Here is an 18,086-nt window from a genome sequence, read left to right as displayed (position 1 = left end):
ATCAGTCTATTTCTTTTCACGACAATTTAACTATGCTAATCAACCAGTTTACACCAATATTGCAACAAAAAACAAGTGACTATCGTTTATGAAAGTTAAAAGAATTCATCACACAGGTCCCATTCGCAGTTGCCCGATGTTTTTGTCTATCAACGCTATGCGTATGGTTTCATTATAATCGGCCATGTTTGTCTATCATGGTGCGAACGATAGCGCCCAGCTTTCAAAAATATCGAGTCATGATAGAAATATGTTTCATATCGCGATTGTATTGGATTACTTTCATGTTTCGACTCTGTAGTGTCTGTTACGACATCAGCGGAGGTATGTTATAAAAGATGGTTGAGTAGAAAAGTTGAGAGACGCAGGTATCTTTTGATCGTTTAGTAAAGAAACCAGGGACTTTGATCTTATAATACTTATTTAGCTTTATTAGGTATGCAAATTGGCACCACATGTGAGTCTAATAATCGCATTTGATGAAATTTGGTGTACAGAAAAGAGCGTACTCCTTTTTATAAGGCCGGCAACGCACCTGTGACTTCTCTGGTGTTGCGGATGTCTATAGGCGGCGCTGATAGCTTACCATCAGGTGACCCGTCTGCTCATAAAAAATAAGCTAACTTAGGTGATAGGATACATTTTATCTTAAGGAATTGAAGGCAAAGCCTCTGGCAGAATTTAGTAATAAATAAAGGTACGATAAAGCTTCTCTCTTTCATTAATTTGTAATTAAAAGCGAATCGATTCCTCATTATTATAAATCTAACATCGAATTACAAACAAAAAAATTGTATTACAAAGAAACTCTAATGATTTGTCCAATACATATTAAATCTACCACACACTACCTACTTTTGAACCAAATCATCGCACTTAACAAATACTGACCACGTACAAAATTATATAGCAAACACACACACACGATTGTTCGTGGAATACTCATTCATTACATTACAAAAGTAATCGTAAAGTCACCGGATTCAAAGGAGACGGCGCCGCAGTATGATCTAAGTGCTATGACATCACAATTAAATATAAAATAGATTATCTATATATCGAAGAACATATTATGTCCTTCATGATTCACATATTAATACTTTAAGTACTACTTACCACGCGGTGTCGCCCGCTGCTTGGCTACTATTGGTCATAGCGTGATGTTATATAATCTATAAGTTTCCTCGATAAATACATTATCCAATACAAAAATAACTATTCGAATCGGACCAGTAGTTCCGGAGATTAGCGCGTTCAAACAAACGAACTCTTCAGCTGTATTTGTATATTACCACCACAGTTGCGCATGGGTGCAACGGTGATATTTTATGCATGTATTATAAATATAAACCTTCCTTTTGAATTACTATATCTATTAATAAAACCGCATCAAAATATGTTGCGTATTTTTAAAGATTTAAGCATACAAAGGGACATAGGGACAGAGAAAGCGACTTTGTTTTATACTATGTAGTGTTTGTTATTACAACTTCTTAAATTAATTAAATTTCTATTAAAAATGTTTTTAGGTACTTAAAAACATGAAAATAACTTTGTGGTTTTCATGTGTATACTTATTTAGTTTGTAAATATAATAGTAGGCATTAGGTTTTACCCGCCGCTCTCCGTACTCTACACCATAATAAGCATTTTTTTTTTAAGGAGGAAAATTATCGAATGTCTTCTCTCGCTATAGGTGAGCCGAGAGGGAGTGTCAGACTCTTAGTGACTAAAAACCATCCCGTTCCTACTTCTGCTTTGTGCTGGAGCTCCGGCAAAGTCCGCCGTTGTCCGCAGCTCCAGAATAATAAACATACTGGTTTTAACATCTTATATACATAGATACATAGTTATCAGACGATCTGATAAAAGTCGTGAGTAATGTGAAAAGTAACACATTTCTGAAAACTGCATTAATATTGATTCAGCTAATCATGAGATAATCGCGCACAAACATGCATACATATAAGTTTCACAGAGAACCTCCTTCTTTTTTGACGTCGGATAAAAATACTCAATACTCAACATTTTAAAAAATAGGTACGAAATACGTAAATACAGATATATCTTTTAACATAGAGACAGTTGTATTTATTTGTAAAATACAGTTAAACGTTTATCCTTGTTTTAATTTTAAAATAACTTCTACTGACAATATAATTAAAACACTGTCGGGTAAAACCCGCAGTTGTTGATAATTCATTATTATTTTGAGGTTAGCAACCGCTCCTAGCTATGTGGTTTCCATGTAAAATTCCAGAGAAATGATCTGACTGTGGTTTTTCTTCTACTGCAGTACTACCCTTATAGTACAATATAAGATATTGTACGACCTTCAAACCTTCAAGAAAAGAGCATACATACTCCTTTTTAAAAGACCAGCAACGCACCTGTGTATCCTCTGGTGTTGCGGGTGCCCATGGGCGGCGCTGATCGCTTACCATCAAGTGACTCGTCTGCTCATTTGCCACATATTCCATAAAAAAAAACAAGTTTGTTTTACGTTTAAGAACAAAACCAAATCGGCGCTCTGATTGGTTGGTTCATTCGAGCCGGCTAATCAGGGTGCCGGTTGGTTAAAACAAACTCGTACTAAGTCCTTAGTTCAGCATGTGCAAAGACAGGGCCTTGCGCTGGTATTCTACTGATCCCTTAAAGTGGCTCGCAGATGAACAAGCCACCAGTTAATCAATCAGTTGAGTAGTTTTTAAGTGAAATACTAACAAACATCCATTATTGCACTTACATTGCAATACTGCATTATTGTGCATACAAAAGCACTTAGGTACGTCTGGTATCAAACAAACAGCAATCTTTGTCAAAATATTGTTACGGACAAACGGATGTGGGATCGTTTTGTTAGTACATAATGTTTGCCCGATGATGGGTTTATGAAATTATGGTATTTGTTGATTGTACTAAGTAGTTCTTGGATCGCGGTATTAAAACGGGATAAAACAAATCCATTGTTTACAAAATACCTATGCCATACTTATTGCAATCTTACTAATATAATAAATCGAATTGTTTGTGTGTAAGTTTGTTACTCAATCACGTCGAAAAGGCTGATTGGATCGGGACGAAATTTGGAACAGGGGTAGATTATAGTCTGGAATAATGCATGGAACACCTTTTATTCCACGGAACTGCGGGCGAAGCCGACGGCAGAAGCTAATGCAAACATGCTCAACATCACGCCTTTTATCCCCAAAGGGGTATTGGATCGAGTTATTTGATTTTTCGTTTAGATTTTCTCCTTTTTTCAAAGCAAATCTTTGAATCACTTCCAGTATGTCATCTATCAACATGTTAATCGATTTATTAATCTATATATTAATACGTGATGCAAAAACTTTGGACCGCTTTTTACGAAAATTGCGCGGACGTAGGAGCATAAAATTTGGTACACTTATAGTTTATGTGTAGGAGAAGTGCAGCACGCTAATATTTTACAAAAATAATGCTTATAAAGTACATTAAATCAATAAATAAAACATTACACACACATGCATAGTATCTGATCGTATATGACAAAACGTCAAAATCGATAGACATTGCGATGATATTCTCACGTCTCATATGAAAAGAGTTTTATAAAAGAGTTTGTTTGAGTTTGAGTTAAATAAAAATTATCCTTGAACGTATGTTAAGTGGTATTGTAAATTAAATCGTATATGGTTGAATTTCGACCACTAGGCGACCACTAGTAATGATAAAGATTCGTATAAAATAAATCACTTATTATAATACTATTATAAAATAAAGGTCTGAAACACGGAGAAATTAAATAGAAAAAAACATCCATCAGTTTTCTCATCATTATTGGAGTAAATTAAATGCATTTTCTTTTTGCTTCAATCCTACACCACATAAATCCTGCTTACACTCCTCTTGACATAACACATCTATACAATAAACAACAAATCAATCAATTCTCACCTCTATTACTTTTAAAATAAGACTTGTGGCAACCGCATCAGCTAAACTGGTTCTGAAAATTCACATTGTAATCGTAATATCGATTTTATTCCCAATAAATACAGTTGAAAATTGATTGCGATATTAAAAATACAGATTTTCATATCTTGATCGAAAGACCCGTAGTAGAGCCATCTGACGGATATCAACTTTTTTAATAATATCCAACAATTCCTTGAATTAACGACTCGATGCGATCAAAATGGACGTCTCCAGCGAATCCAATTAAGTATCATGGATAATTGACTCTCATTGACTCCATTTCCTGTCTCGTTTCGCAAGCTGCGCGTACGCAGCGTGTGAAAGAGACGGAGAACCGAACTCATGAATGGAGCTCCCATTCGTGTTGACTTGTAAGGTCAATAAGGTGATTCAACTCTTGATATCTTGTTATTAAGGGGAATTAAAAGTATGGAAAGTATATGCGGTTCACAAGTGAAAGCTATGCAATGAAAATGTTCTTTTGTCTCTTTTCATTATAGTTTTGTCATGTCATGATGACAGTTAAAGCTCAAGATTACGTAAATAGTGTATCTGTCGTACTCAGAGATTACATTCCATTTGATGATTATTAAAACCATTCCTTATAGTAACGATTTTGTTCCAAAAACTTTTGCTAAAGGCTGGGCTAAGTAACCAATAAATGACTACGTACGGCGTTAAAATTGTCTTGTAGTTACTGTATTCATAATCGTATCAAGTTGCATTAACCATCCAAAATCTTGCCTAAAACATAATCTCTTTTAAAACTTAGATATTTGGATCTTAAACTTGTGGTGCCATATGTTTTATTGTGCTATGTTATCACCAGTGCTTTCCCCCTGTAACCAGTCATGTATCCTAGCATGGCTGGAAACTAGTCGAGTTCCTCGTCAAACAGTTACGTGAGTAAGCCGATAACATAATAATTAATTAAGTATGTCTCACGAAAGTTATAATAAAATTATATTATAAGTAACTTATTTCTAACATTGACTCCCTCTCTATACTAATTCAATATGACAGTGACAAATGTCAATAACATAGCATAGATAAGAGATATAATGATTTACTTTATGATACTGTGATAGCAAATAATATATGTGTTCGTTGAATTATATTGCACCAGACTGCATGAGGACAACAGATCTATTAGTGCAACTTACTTGCAGTGTATTGCACTAGTTTTGTGTACTGGTTTTGCCTGCATTCTTCGTCTGTGAATGTCGTTATGTGACATTAGATCATTATTAATGAGAGTGAGGTTAAAATTGAATGTAGGTTAGTCTTCCAATCCGTCTGTCATGGATGGAAATTATAGCAAAACTCACTACTGAGGGGGGCCTGCTCAACGTCTGTGGACGTCGCGGCAGGCCCAAAAGGAGATGGCGGGACGAACTTAACAGCTACGTCAAGGATTGGCCGCAAAAAGCTTTAAACAGAGAGGAGTGGAAGGAAGGTAGGGAGGCCTTTGCCCTGCAGTGGGACGATCATGGCTGAAATCTAAATCTAATCTCTAGAAAGAGCCCACTCTCTAGCTGTGGATTGTCTTGGGTTGATAGTATTACATAATTTTATAGTACTTATTATTTTAATTGACCCTTCAAGAGTTATAATAACTACATATTTGGTACCGCACAAATCCACACAACATATTATTCGCAACACCCCACTCATGCAAGAGAACGATAAGTTTAAAACGGACACAAGGCCATCACGTTTAATAGACTATTTACGGACAGACAGACTAAAAACCCAATTGTACGCTTCCAGATATAGGTTTATAAAGAAACTACAGAAATTAGCGTCTCTGAATACAAATAGAATTGTCAGTTAAGTAGTGTTTTATTGGTAGAGTGCGCTGGTGTAGCATTAGAGAGAAGGGTATAATTTTTTATCAAGATTTGAGTTATCAAATTAAGGATATTGTTTTTGTACACCATGATACCACGCCCTCACCAAAAACCGACGTGAAACAACGCGTGCGTTGTGTTTCGTTGTGTGAGTGAGGTTACCGGAGGCCCAATTCCCAATTTTCCCAATCCCAGATTCCCCAAAAACCCTTATTCATAACCCCCAAAAGGCCGACAACGCACTTATAACGCCTCTGATGTTACAATTGTCCATGGGCGGCGGCGATTGCTTACCATTAGGTGATACGTCTGTTTTATTCCATAAAAAAAAAACACCAGATGGCGTATATGTATGGTCAGCATAGTCTGTGACCACTCACTGTAGCTGTCACAAATGTCCAATGTTTTGGCACTGCTAAATTCTTTATAGGTGAGCAAAAAACGGCAGTTGTTGGACTATATGCCTTTAAAGCTCACAAGCGCCACCTATGAAGTACAAAAACGAGTGCTCCCGTTTAGTGATTAGACAAGCGTCCCTACAAGTTTATTGCTTGCGACAATTGATAAAGATGATTTACTACTGTTGATTATAATTAATGTTTTCCTTGATTCCAATATTTCCCGTCTGACATTGTGCTCTTGCGCAATAATTTGTATATTTATTATCTTTTAGATTCACGGTCTGTTCTGTGTGGACGGAAATGTTGTTTTCATGGTTACTTGTTTTTAGGCTTGTTTGGTGTGCAATTGTGCAGTTTTTGCTATAGGAATAGAAGGAATTGAAGTTTTTATGATGTTCTAGTAATATTGAATAAAAACTTTTCTGAAAATTTGGTTTGCGTGAAAAATTACCTGCTTAATTTCCGACAGCAATTTTTCTATAAGCGCCTGGATTGAATTCAATAATTGACCTGCCTCTCTCATCTTCATAAGTATCTGTCAGAAGAAATAGCTACTAAAAATAGAAAGACTAATGATCCATACAGAACTGCGTCGAAAGTCTATCTCTAACACCAAATACTATCCGGAGCTGCGGACTGCCTAGCAGGTTTACCGAGGCTCCGGCTCGAAAAGCAGGAGTAGGAACGGGGTGGTTTTTAGTCAGTAAGAGTCTGACACTCCCTCTCGCTTTACCCAAGGCGGGAGAAGTTATTGGATGATTATCCTCCCTCAAAAAAGAGTATGTTTATTATAAAGTACCGCAACGGGTAAAACCTAATGCCTACAATTATATTTAGAAACTAAATAAGGACACAGATGGAAACCACAAAGTTATTTCCATGTTTTTAAGTACCTAAAATTATTTAATTATATAAAAAGTTATTACAAACAGCAGCAAATATTACTAACAGTTAACTAATATTTTTTATCTTTGTTGATATATTTCGAGGATCTTAATCAAACATGATCATGCCAGCCTCATGGTACCCTTAAGGGAAAAAAGAGCAGGAAGTTAACTATATTAAAATTGGATGGTGTGAGCCTAATTATGGCGATTTATAATTTTATTTTAAGAACATTCTGTTAACTGTTAATTTTATTTTAAGAAAAGACTGTGTGTGACAGTCGGCAAACAAAAAAAAAATGGATTTAAATTTGATTGTGTAATATAAGCAAAATTTTCTCAACGAACATTTTACGACATCCCTTCGTTCGACTTTATATTCACAGTATCTGGAACTAATCTCGTTATATGCTCTCAATTGAGAACATCGGCCCTTGATATACTATTTCTGTATATACATAGTTAATGCTATAGCTATGTTGTAAGATTTAGTATTATTATTGACAGATCCAATCATGTGTTTGAAAAATAAGATTCGCAAGCTTTAGGTAAACAACACGAACTTATTCCAAATAACTATTAAAATATTTTTTAATGTATTTAAGTGTTGTCCGGGAAACAATATAAGTCTAAGGGAGTCTCCGTTTCTTTTCTCTGTTCTTCAAAGTTTAGGCCAATTAACACTACCTATTCCTATCACTGCTTATAAGACGACCTTAGCTTCAATTAACAAAAACATCCCACTACCGAACTTATATCAAAAAAAAATCTTTTCTCTAGCAAAACCCACATCAAAATCTAGTAATTACAATAACAATTACAGCCACAATGAAACAACCAAAAGACCATGAACCCCACACATGAATTCATTCATAAACTCCCGCGCAGGTTTGTCTACAAAACAAACTCCTGCGCACACTAAGTTCAGGTCAAGGTGATTTCAAAACCGGTTGCAAAGTCGAATCATCTCATTCATACGTGAGTGATTCATTCTTGGTTTATGGCCTTAGGAAATGCAAATTCTTTTCTTTTGGGGAAAATCCCTGCAGTGTCGTCATTAAGAAATGATGATGAATGTTTGGTTATGGTGAAATTGTTTAATGTGTGCGTGATGAGTCTTTTTAAAGGGTAAATTTTTGTATCTTATAGTAAGGTTGAAGTAATATCCGATCTAACATGGTGATGTATCGACACATGACAAATGACATAATTATGACAGAAGTCACATAGACGATCCATGAACAAATCAACGGATGATGTCATAAATCCTACGTCGCACATATGTTTATTTGTGAATAAACATGGATAAAAAATCAGTTGGGCAGTATTCAAGTATTTATTGCATCCATAATGTACACAGGTGTTGGAAAATACAGTATTTAGTCACAATTATGGACCCTGTCGGGCACAGCAAAATATAAAATTCGTAGGAGAGAGGAAGGGCTTTTAGTATTAATTTAATATCGTATTAAAATTAATTAAAGAAAGTCCACCAGCCACAATCACCTCGCCTGGTCGGAGGATCCTCCTTTTCGTAGGGAACTTTTCTCTCTATTCTCTAAAGTGAAGAAAACAGAAAATAATAATTTCTTGTATATCCAGCAGTAGTAGATGATTAAGTTCTTAGGTTCAATTCTCTTTGCGGTAATTAGTTATTACATTGCAACAGAAGAGTAGAAAAAGTACGTTCGCCTGATGGTCAGTCGTTTACGAGTTTAAGTACACCTACAACACCGCAGGCAATACAAGCGCGTTACAGACCATCTAAAAATGATTAACCTTTCGTACGCCATATATAAGACAACAATAGAAAATACATATTAGGTGTTAAGGAAACTAAAATACAAATAACATAATATAATAGCTTTTCTTGCGTCATATACCTATGCGACTTACGAATGGGTCAGTAAGAGGCGTTGTCCCAATCACACAGAGTGACTCATTCGAAATCTTTGTCCAATAGGTCACTTCCTAATGTCGGCATCCGGGTATCGTTTGGTAGCAAAAGATAGGTATAGGTATAGACCAAGGTCGTTCGTTGTGTCTAGAAATCTAGATATAGGTAACTGTATTGTTTGTTTTTTTGCGTAGGTAAGTGATACGGGTTTTTGAAGAGGTTTTTGTTTGTTTGTTTGTGTTGTTGTGTGAGTCTTTGGAACTTTAAAATGCTTTGTGTATCGCAGTTTTATTGTGGAGGAAAGGTGCATTTATGAAAATGGCTTCTACTTGGTACAACATTTTTGCTTTTTATTACAAGAATTTTATTAAGTATTTGTATATTCGACACGAAGTTCACTATGAAAATATCTAACTATGTACATATATGAGTTTAACCAAAATTATTAGTATAGAATAATATAATAGATTGCGTGTATTGATGCACCCACACGGAATAACTGTGTGTGTTATCCACAAATTGTTGTTTCTCGTCTAGGTGTCATGTGTATGTGAACTTGTATGTTTGTAAACGTACCCACGACACAGGAGAAACTCTTAAAGTTGGACAACGTTTACTATTAAAAAACAAACAATAATCGAAGTTTGTTTAACAGGAGAACCAATGGCTCAGTAGGTAATTGAATCATTTGCAAATAGGTAGGTATGCGTAATGTTAACAACTCATTTAGTACGTGCTACTACTACAACTATTTACGTTCGAGAAACAAAGTACCTATCAACAGTTAGTTACATATAAGTACATAAATATTTCTTTACATACTAGCACGTGTACTGTTAGGTACATAGAAAAATACATAGCTGATTCAAATCTCCATAATAATTTACACAAACTTCCATCTAAACTTAGGTCAGACGATTATAACTTCTATTTTCTTAGAAATAAGATATATAGTAGCTGCAATAAATAAGTTGGTTAGCAGCAGCAAAGCCACATAAGCACACATCTTTATGTTTAAAGCTATACGGGTCAAATTGGACTGTATATTGCGGTTACTGAGTATTTATATCTTAGGGTAAGTGAGTCTGGCTTCATTAAAAACTCTTGTCTATTCATAACACCAGATTTGTCATCTATTATAGGTCTCATCATCATTATAAGTGTATCTTTTAACTGGACAGGCTCAACCTATATAATATGTATCACTGCAACTATTGTCTACCACTGCAATCTGTCTTGATACTTAAGTGGAACTTGAGTGTACCGAGAAATAGGCTTTTCCATTACATTTTCCAATGGTACATCACGTAAAACACTTAAACGAGACAATCGAAATCTTTTAGTTTTACCTAAAGTCTCTAAAAAGTCTAGAAATACTTACTTACTTACTCGCTCAAATATAATAAACAGAGAAGCCACAACAGGTCAGTTTTGTTATCGATCTTATGGATAACTTTACGTAACGCATTCAGACACAATTACGAAGCATATTTCTATAAATTCGGACACTAATGCTACTCTATAACCCAGTGTAGCTTGACCTTTCACGTAGATGGAGCTCTGGTATGCAAGAAACAACTGTAGAAAACATTTAACATAGACTTTAAGCATCACAGTGGCTTTGGGTTGTAGTAATGAGGTGATTTTTTGTAAATGGGTCTGTTTAGATAAGGACGCAAGTTCTTTTCGATTCCGGAGCTGCGGACTACCTAGCGGGTTTACCGGGGCTCCGGCTGGAAAAGCAGGAGAAGGAACGGGGTGATTTTTAGTCAGTAAGAGTCTGACACTACATCTCGCCTCGCCCAAGGCGGGAGAAGTCATTGGATGATTTTCCCCCTCAAAAAAAAGACGTTCTTTTCGATGTAAAACTCAGACACATCCCAAGGAGAGATTTGAACAACAATTTATCTTGATTGCTTATTTACGAGTAACAGTTTTACAATTAGGGTTGTATTGTTTTGACATTGAATAATTTATTGACAATAGGATTGAAATTGCATTAACAATGAGATTGGTTTTAAGAGCTTTTCTTTATTTTCGACAATATCTGTCTCTTTCTTCTTTAATAACTATCGTATATTAAATATGTCTCCTAATTCAATTCAACTTTAGAACGCGCATATCAATTTTAAAAGTTCAACATATACTGGTCAGATTCTACAGTTCATTGGTTACAAAATCCAGCAGTATTTGCCAGATATACTTACAATGTAATTGTACTATTCATACCAGTAATTCGTATATAATGATATTATACAATATGCCATTTCCTGATGGCTCTTTGATGGTGAAATGTTAGCGAATATAATGTAATCATTAGTGTGTAATTGTGTTGGTGTTTGAAGAGTAGGTTCCTCTTGGAAAGTGAATATCATCTATGGTGTTATGAAGGATTAGAGTTTAGTCATCATCATGGCTTGATCGCGGTCCACCATGTCATTGGTTGTGATAATTAATCTCGACCAATTACGGGCGAGAATGCGAACGAGCTCACTTTGATAGCTCGAATTGACAGTTACAGGATATTTTTATAATAACTATCGTGAGACATACTAAATTAACTATAAATCATGGTTTAATCAAGTAAATTAATGTAGAAAAGTGCAGTCGCGTAGGCTGCGCGACGTCCCCGCGTTGAAACTAGTAGGGCTTTTCTCCATTAATTTACGTGAGTAAACCGTGATCTTTAGTTAGTTACAGGATAACCTCGCAGCCCGTTTCTGTTAATATCAGCAAGCCAAACATATTATTTCAATTTGTTCCTACTCGGACCTGAAATCACTTAAAACTAAAATTCTCTAAATTATTCCGTCCTATAAAAATCAGATTCCTCCTATTCAAAAATCTAAATTGTCTTTAAATAAGATACGAGTCGTTTCCAATTTACGTGAACCATTCAATTATGAAACATACATTCTTTTAACAGAGTTCATTTTACAACAACAATAACCACAGAACTGAGATTCCCAAAACACTGCCTCTCAACGCAACACAACACTACACTTTTCTCACAACAATCTTGTAAGACAACAACATGCTATAAACAACGCCATCTATCGCGGATAACCTCAACTAAGTGAACGTAGAGAAGTGTCAACATGTAATGTTGAACATTGCTTGCATGATTGACAGTCAATAGACTGTGACAGTAACTGAATACTTATGTGAAACTAACTCCAGTGGTACAGTTTAAAATGGAAGAGATTTATAGTGAATCTGTTGATGTAAGGTAATTTATGTCTAATGAGGTATATAGAGATTATACATATATAAGAGGATTCTCAAGGAGTTTTCTAAAAGATATAACATAGATTTTGATTTTTGTATTCCTTGTGTAAGTTACTATAGGTTTAATTTTGGATATTTAGTTTTAAAGATAGCCTTATTATTACATCTTATATCACACTAAACTAAATAGGTAAATTTCAAAACGTTAAATAAAGGGTTATAATTTCTTTAAAAATGTGATTCAAATTATTGATTTTATAAAACTATCATCTTATAACTTATAAAACCCTCTTCCTTTCTCATAATCCCTCCAACAACTTTCAAAGTACAGATTAATAAGCGCTTTCAAAAGCTGACTGCCATTAACGCATGTGGCGCCCTCTGCGCAACGCAGGAAGTGTAACAAGGAACAACTGTGCGAGTTGTAACTCGATCGTGAAAGGAAATCGTTGTGTTTTACCATCAATTAGGATTCTGTATTGATGGATAGGAATGTGTGTTGCGAATTTCTATGCTTAGGTATTTACTTCTTAGCGGGAGGTCTTTAGTCTTCGTTTTAATAGAAAGTCCAATGATTTTCTTCCTATAGTATCGTAAATTATTATTAATCTCATTATAAGTTGGTAGTGTTACGAATACTGATATAGAATATAGTATACATGAAGTATTTAAATAATTTTCTGCATGGTGCGCAATGCGTTTGTGATGACTCTAGTTTTTTTTTTTAAAATAGCTTGCTCTCCACGGACTCGAGTCCGTGCCCTTGTCATACAATTGGTTACAGGTTTATAGTCAATCACACTTATTATAAAGATATTTTATCCTACACTCACCACTAATATTTCTACACAAAGTATTAATTTCCACACAAAGTATTACGATCAAGTACATAATGCCTCTAGTTTGCAGCTGTAGTGGGTCACCATTTAGCCGTCCATAAGCTTAGATGAAAAAAGTTTAGTTCGTTTTAAAAAGTTTAGGGATTACAATTCTCGAACTATTTCCTTCTATCTTTTCTATTTAGATATCAATCTCACAGAAAACATAACTACATCTATATATATAAAACTCTTCCGTTACTGAGTGACTGACTGACTGACTGACAGACAACGCACAGTCGAAACTACTGGTCGTAGACAGTTGAAATTTGGAATGTAGGTTCCTTGGGATATGTCGGGGAGCACTAAGAAAGGATTTTTGGAAATTCAACCCCCAAGGGGGGGAAAAGGGGTAAAAACGTTTCTATGAAAAATCTTATTCCTTGGGTTTATAAACTTGAAACTTGGCATGAACACGTACATAAGCAAGTAAATATGTTTGACATTATAAGTTTTTTCAAACTACCCTCCAATCGCGATTTAGGAGGTGCGATTGGGTGACTGATTTATTAACGCACAGCCGAAACCGCTCGGTATAGGAGTCTGAGATTTTGAACAGAGGTTCCTTTAGTAACATAAGTGAGCACTAAGATGGGATTTTTGAAATGTCAACCCCCAAGGGCCCCCCCTTGGGGGTTGACATTAACGAACGGGATAAACTGAGCCGGGGCTGCGGGAAAGTTCTAACGAGATACCGTGGCCCCGGAACGCAAAGGGCAACTGAAGGAACGAGGTGGGTTTTAGTCAGTAAAAGTCTGACACTCCCTTCCGTTCCACCCAGAGCGGGAGAGGTCATTTGATGATTTCCCATCCTTAAAAAAAAGACTTTGTATGACAACTTTCAGTCGTCTCTTTAACATACATAATAACATACATAATTATGTACATACACGCATAACATTAATAACATCACGCCTTTAAATCCCTATTTTGTGTTAACACTACCCATACAAACAGCAAGTGAAGAGACGAAATTTGTAAAAAAATAAAAAACGCTATATATAACCGAATTACACGTGGGCGAAGCCGCGGGCGGAAAATAAAGATAGTCTATCTCTTTCTAACCGAATCCTCTCTCTTGTCCACAGTGGATAACGCCAGAAGAATGTGCGGTGTACAGCAGAGACCAGAGGCCGCCCCTGGTCATCCCTCGCATCACGCAGTACCGGAACCCGAGACCGAGGCCACAGCCCTTCGGCCAAGGATACCATGAGGTAAGGAATTAATTCTACAATGTGATAGGGGTGGGACTTCTAACCCGTTAAGGCTGAGTACTACATCTAATCGATCGAAAAAAATAATATGGGGGTTTGAACCCCCAATTGAAAATATTGAAAAATAGCGATTTTTTCGGTAGAAATAATTCAGAAATGTTGTTTTTTCTCACCAAAACATTATCAAACATATGAAAAAAGTAATGAATTAGTTAGCCAAGGTTATTAGCTACCGTTTTTTTTTTGTTTCTACGACGCATACAACCTTTGATATCACATAAAGTAAAAAAAAAAAATATTAAAATAGCCATAACGGGCTTAACGGGTTAGAAGTCCCACCCCTATCACATTGTATAACAATACTATTTTTCCTGAGAATTACAATCCGGGTCTTTTCAAGGTCAGAGTAAATAGGTACTTTCTAAGTCTGTGTGCTCCATCTTCGGCCACACCTTCGCTTCGCTGTCCTGGCAGTAACTTACCACTTACTGCCAGTAAGCGGGTTGGTGGTTAACGTTAAAAAAACACTACTACCTAATGTGAAATGTGAGGGCGCAAGCTTGTATGTTTGTTACTCAATGTAACCAAGAATTGTATTGTAAATCTGATTGAAAAAGAGTAACCTATGGAGTTTCTTGCTCGTTCTTCTCCATAGGAATCTACACTTTGGAACGAGCAAATAGCTTCACTAGAGGACTGACCGACAGACAGACGTTATTAATATTATTATATTTGCTTTGACGTTCAAAAGTGCCTTCCTGGTCTATTTGAAATAAATGATTTTGACTTTGACTTTGGCTATAACAATACTATTTTCCTAAGAAATTCAACTCGGGTCTTTTCAAGGTCAGAGTAAATAGGTACTTTCTTTATAAGATGGAGTCTGTGTGCTCCATCTTCGGCCACATCTTCGCTTCGCCGTCCTGGCAGTAAGCGGGTTGGTGGCCAAACGCAGACTTATCAACGTTAAAAAAAAACTAATACCTAATGCGAATTTTTTTGAGGATGCAAGCATGTATGTTTGTTTGGTACGTTTCACGCAAAAACTATACTGAATGAAACACATTGATAATTGGCACGGAAATAGATTATGTGTATCGTTTCGTCTTTTATCCCTGAAGGCAAGCAGAGGCAAAAGGTCTCATACTAATACTTTGCCCGACTTGGGAATCGACCTCTAGTAGTCGCACTTGCGACCACTCGACCAACGAGATATAATCTCTATATATCTTACTACTGTTAGATAATGTATGACATACTATTCCATGGCAGTTTAGCCTGCCTTGCACAATGCACTAAGGAATGCAACATAGTCACTACGTTATCAGTGCCTTATCGCTTCGCATTAGCTAAATATACCACCTCGTGTGGTCGGGTGTGGCAATGATGGTGTAAGGCACATGAACTTTGTGTTAATGGTTTAACTTATATTCGATCACGGTAGAATTATGCTTCTTCGGCACGAATGGGCCGGCTCGATCGGAGTTATACCACGGCCTTACAGAAAACCGACGTGAAACAACACTTGCGTTGTTTCGTTGTGTGAGTGAGGTTACCGGAGTCCCTATTACACCAACAATACTTAAATTCTTAACTCCCAAAAGGCAGGCAATTATCTGGTGTTTCGGGTGACCATAGGCGGCGGTGATAGCTTACCATCAGGTGATCCATCTGCTCGTTTACCAGCTTATACCATAAAAAGAAAATTGTTATACCTGTTCCTATTTTCATGATAAATCCAAGTTACGACGCTTCTAAAATGGCTCATGATACAATGATACCACACAAACAAAACACGCTAGATGGCGTTACAGTAGTTCCTCAACAAGGATAAAATATTTGAAACAGCCAGCCAGTGTTAAATGGGGACAAAATTAATTTTCCTCATAATTTAATGAACAGAGTAACAAAATAAAGCGTTGGTCTGAGTCACCGGGGTACGGGGCCATAGTGCTGTGTTAATTTGTTCGATTAATTCTTGTCCCGCTGTTCAATTATGCGCAGACGCACAATGTGTTGTTCACCCGGACTAATATGGCGGCTTGCGATGTAAGTTGTGGGCCGTAGGACAAGTCTGGAAGTTATGAGTGTCGATTGAAATTTAGTTATGTGTCATCATCAATTGTCATTGATATAAGAAGGTTGGTCATAGTCTCCACACTTGGCAAACGGGTTAGAGATAGCGATTTGAAGGTGAGCTACTCCCCGGTCTTTATCAAAAAATTGGTGATTATCACCAGAAAATTGGAATTAATTACAATTAATCACCAAAATCTGGATTAAAATCGATTTCAGTTTTATGTTATTGTGTCAACTATATTTGTATGGAGTTTCTACAAAAATAGAGATCGGTCCATATATTTTGGTCCTTATGTCATTTGCACAAGGATGTCATTTGCATTTTTATTAGGAAAGTACGAATGATGACGACTAATATGCTATTCTGCAGTCATGAGACGCATCCTTCGCATAATTTGCTTCGAATGGTACTTCTGCAAACAAAACTGTACATTGTACAAAATGCTATACGGCGTTCCTTGACCAATAGCGTGCATCCGGCGCGCCCTTCATGTCAATGTATCGATTCAATGCGCACGATTCATTTGCAAAATTCAAATGGACTACAGTTTTCAATGAAAACTGACGTCAGAACTGATTTATTTTTCACCATTTTATGCAGAAACGGTGAATGGAGAAGTTGTGTGCTACTGTTAAAGAATTTTGTTGTACCTACCTATTTATGTGCATACTTGAAATCACCTTTAGTAAAAGAAAAGAAAAATACATGAAACAAAGATGAAGTGACTTCTGGTGTATGGTTATGAAGTGGATTCTGAGAATGGAAATCCTGGCTCTCTTTTTTGTTGGACTATCGCAATGTTTAAAGGTCAAAAGGAGGGTTAATGTTGAGTTTCCACAAAAAATGTGCTATGTAGCTATGAAGATGTACTAGCTAAGCTGTGAAACTATGTAACTGTTTCCTCTCATACTAAGCTATGTAATGCAAATAAGATTTGCTATGAAGTAGCTGTGCGAAGAGGATGTGCAGCTCGAGTATGCGATGTATCGATAGTAGGGAAGTCATCCATAGCACGCATCTTTCCATATAAAAAAAACATAGCTTAGCTGAGTCCGTTTCCACCAGTGCTAAGCTATGTGTACCAATGAATATGATTGGCGGAAGCCAAACGCATCCACAGCAACGTAGCATAGCACATCTCTGGTGGAAAAGCACCCTTATGCATTTACTTTAAATAATTTGAGATAGTTACAAACAAAAAGATCAACCTTCTATACAATCTAAATAATAATATGATGTCATCACCTTTACATAGTTGTACGAGTATACTACAAAATTGAATATACCATGTTCCATTCTGACACAGAATAAAATGCTTCTAACGGGTTTTATTTATTGCTGCCATAGGTCTTACGAAGACAAATTAAGATACTATGTTCTCTTTCTAAATACTGAGATGACACAGTCGTAATTAAGTCATTTATTTCAATTAGACCAGTTGTAGCCGCTTCTACAGTTTATGACATACATATACGTGTGTAGATAATTATAATGAAACAAGTTTGCTCGATCTAACAATCTATAAAACTGCTATTAAATAAATTATTTTAGTAATTAGTAATAGTTAGAAAACAATAAAATTGTCGTACATAGTAAATGTGTTCCATCTTCAAAAGGTTGTGACAATCCACTGCAGGACTATTAGCCTCTTCTATACGAGTATGTTTAAGAGGGGTTGCAATAATCTCCTTTGG

At 36.1% G+C, this 18,086-nt stretch overlaps 1 protein-coding gene across 2 annotated transcripts in view; it reads left to right on the top strand.

Moving 5' to 3' along the window:
• LOC118274548 (uncharacterized) overlaps window positions 1–18,086 on the top strand; it is a 73,685-nt gene that overhangs the window by 23,698 nt on the left and 31,901 nt on the right. For both annotated transcript variants that reach the window (XM_050696676.1, XM_050696675.1), the window contains exon 2: window positions 14,187–14,312. In XM_050696676.1, the coding sequence (XP_050552633.1) occupies window positions 14,187–14,312 (126 nt within the window). The remainder of the gene's footprint in view (window positions 1–14,186; window positions 14,313–18,086) is intronic.

The sequence above is a fragment of the Spodoptera frugiperda genome, chromosome 11 (assembly GCF_023101765.2).
Source record: "Spodoptera frugiperda isolate SF20-4 chromosome 11, AGI-APGP_CSIRO_Sfru_2.0, whole genome shotgun sequence".
Lineage (NCBI taxonomy): Eukaryota > Metazoa > Arthropoda > Insecta > Lepidoptera > Noctuidae > Spodoptera > Spodoptera frugiperda.
The sequence above is the reverse complement of the archived record's forward strand: the minus strand, read 5'-3'. Positions and strand labels throughout refer to the sequence as shown.